We start from the raw sequence: 2,713 nt of genomic DNA on the forward strand, positions 1-2,713 counted from the left end.
ATAACTAACATATATTGTACATTAATAAAGGATAGATAAAGGCTAGATGTGTCATACAAAACAACAAAAATTAAAATACAAAAATATTATTTAAAAATCAATGAAATTAAAAAAGCATTAAAGACCGTCACATGAATTGCTTGCGTTACCATATAAATTTTGTGGATTGTGTAATTTTAAATGCTCGGAATCGATCTCAAAATTAGTGCAGTTAATGCCTTCCGCTTGGAAACTCGACCGTAAAGTACAAATCGCGGAAACAGTTTCGTTCGATAATCGATTTCTTTTTTATTTTTTATATCCGTAACCATAGAAAATATACGTTCTGTCAGTGACCGAGGTCCGAGTGACGGGTGCCCTAGTGGTGTCCACGCGCAGTGGCATGCGTACGTCACTGTAACCCCCATCCACGCGCATGCGCAGTCGTGCGATTGCCATGCCAGCCTAGCCCCAATCGCAACACTGCGTCCAGCCGCCGGGAACCCCAAAACGCCGACTTGGCATTGGCGACCAGCACCGGTCCAGGGAGGAACTCCCGGACGACGTCCTCCAGATCGTGCAGGCTGTCTTCAAATTCAGCCCTTGAGAGACTGGGCCTGAGGTACACCCCTATAACTTTTAGGGGCCCCCACTCCACTGCCACCCAGTTCTCTCCTACTTTGATCTTGGAGCCTGGCGCACTCCTTTCGCCGGTCCTCCTCCACGTGATCGCGGCCGAACCGTCCCTACTTCCCACCCAGCACGGGTGAGTCGGAATTCTGTACGGCTCGGCCACGATTCTCAGTCCGCAACCACGCTCCGCCAGGCTGTGCAGGAATAGGTCCTGGGCCTGGCGGGCGTGGTTGAGATTCGCCTGCAGTGCCTTTAGGGCCATGAAGGCGACGGCTTATCGGTCTCCTCCCGACCGCTACTTCCTTGTGCTGCACGCTTGATGTTCTGCGTGGAGGGTGCTGTAACCATTTGGATGGGTTCAGCAGCCTCCTGCACCTCCATAGGGACCTCAGTTGTTGCTGGTCCCTTGCTTTGTTCTCTGGCCAATTTGGCCGTCCTCTTTCTTTCCCTCTTTGAGGGGGGACGGCACGCCGTGCCTCCCGCCTTGTGGTTTGCGGGGAGCCCTTTGGCGCTACAGACAGCACACCTCGGCGTTGCGGTGCAGGTCTGCGCCTTGTGGCCTTCCTGCCCGCAGCGGTAGCACAGCATGCTCCTATCCACCGTGCTCTTGCACTGCTGGCGGACGTGCCCGCGCTCCAGACATCTGCAGCACGTCAGGGGCCGGGCCTCCAGCAGCTCGATCCTAGCAGCTACCCATCCAATTTTAACTTTCTTGGTGGCTGCCACCTTCCTCGCCACCTCCAGCCGGCATTGGATCCATGTGGATCCAAGCCCACTGGGGTTTATCCTGATGCGGCCTACCTTCACTTCCTCCGGCGGGCACTCTCCCGCCTTGGCAATGGCCGCCTGGATCTCCTCTTGAGACACAGAGTCATCGAGATCTCTGGTCTCAACTCGGCCATTTTGGCAGGGCGCATCACTTTGATGCCCCTGCCTTCCACAACCGACATTATCTTATTGGCTAGGGCGTCCCCCTTTGCCTTGGCCTCCTCTCCTCCCGGAATCTCCAGCAACATGGCCCCCGTGAGCGCCTTCCTGGGTTTGATATTGTCAATGCCCAGCTCCTTTAACTTGATTTGCGATCGGATGAATCGCATGCCTTCCCCGGCCTCTCCCTCGGGGAAGGCAAGGGCCACCGCCGCTGACCTTGGGGCCCTTCTCTGTTTAGGGGCTTTTCGCTCCCCTTTCGGCTCCTTGTTTTTGCCCTTCCCCCCTTTGTCGGGGGCTTTTGGGCTACCGCCTTCTCCTTGGAAGCGTCTTTGGGAGGGGGAGTGGGGGTCGGTTTCTTCCCCCTTCCCTTCTTGACTACTTCTGCCCATGACGTGCCAGGAACTGTGTCCTGTTTGTTGCCTGCCGTGGGCACCTCCTTTCCTTTTGAAGGTTGGGCCTTCTGTTTGAGGACCTTCTTGAAGGCTTCCTTCCCTTTAACCTTCATCTCCCCTTCGACCACCTCGATCCTCGAGATGGTGGGCAACCCTTTCCCCCCTTGTTTCTTGGTCGCCTTCTGCTCTCCAGGTAGTAGGGCCATCACCCTCTGGCATCTCGTAATTAAGTTTGCCAGGTTGGCCCTGACCTCCTGGGGTTTTCCCTTCGTAACGTCGGCGATGGAGACTCCCTCCATCACCTCACGTACATCATCCATCGCCTTCTTCATCGGAGGCTCTGGGATCGCTCTCCTCTTCCCTAGTACCTTGGGGCGTAGCACCGGTTGTCGTGCGGCCCTTGCCTCCTCCTCCCTCCTGCCGCACTCCGCGACCCGTTCCCTCAGCGAGAGGGAGCTAGTCGCGGCGCAGGTTCTTGTTTGAGGCGCCTTGGTTGCGGACACTGGGCGTGGGCTCATAGGGTCCTCCATTCCATTAGAGGATCCCCCATCACCGGTGTCCCGAGGCTCCTCTCCTTCTTCAGGCATCTGGTGAGCTCAGCGATCTGCTCCTCCAGCTGCCTGATTTTTTGGTGGAGTCTCTCCACCTCCTTGGGCTGTCCTTCCCGGGCGTCCCTCTCGGTCGAGATTACCTTCGCCGCTGCGCGGAGGTTCTTGGCGCTTATGTGTAGCTCTCGGACAAAGGTCCCCTTCAGGTTTTTAGACCTTTCAGCGACCTTA

At 56.1% G+C, this 2,713-nt stretch overlaps 1 protein-coding gene across 1 annotated transcript; it reads right to left on the bottom strand.

Annotated features, from left to right (window-relative positions):
• Positions 1-391: 391 nt before the first annotated feature.
• LOC105557619 lies at positions 392-2,452 on the bottom strand. Its single transcript, XM_012004899.1, has 4 exons — positions 1,850-2,452; positions 1,593-1,772; positions 958-1,542; positions 392-853 (listed from the first exon to the last, which is right to left on the bottom strand). Exons 1-4 carry the CDS (start codon positions 2,450-2,452, stop codon positions 392-394), a joined length of 1,830 nt encoding a protein of 609 aa, XP_011860289.1.
• Positions 2,453-2,713: the final 261 nt, after the last annotated feature.

Source organism: Vollenhovia emeryi, unplaced genomic scaffold (assembly GCF_000949405.1).
Source record: "Vollenhovia emeryi isolate VEMERY1.0 unplaced genomic scaffold, V.emery_V1.0 DF939442.1, whole genome shotgun sequence".
Taxonomy (NCBI): Eukaryota; Metazoa; Arthropoda; class Insecta; order Hymenoptera; family Formicidae; genus Vollenhovia; species Vollenhovia emeryi.

Bases quoted from the DNA above. Each gene is read 5' to 3' on its own strand.
- LOC105557619 (XM_012004899.1), bottom strand. From the start codon at position 2,452: ATGAGCCCACGCCCAGTGTCCGCAACCAAGGCGCCTCAAACAAGAACC. The intron at 1,543-1,592 runs GCAAAGGGGGAC...TGTGGAAGGCAG, and splicing joins CGGGAGGAGAGGAGGCCAAG to GGGCATCAAAGTGATGCGCC. The intron at 854-957 runs GTTACAGCACCC...AAGGCACTGCAG, and splicing joins CTGCTGAACCCATCCAAATG to GCGAATCTCAACCACGCCCG.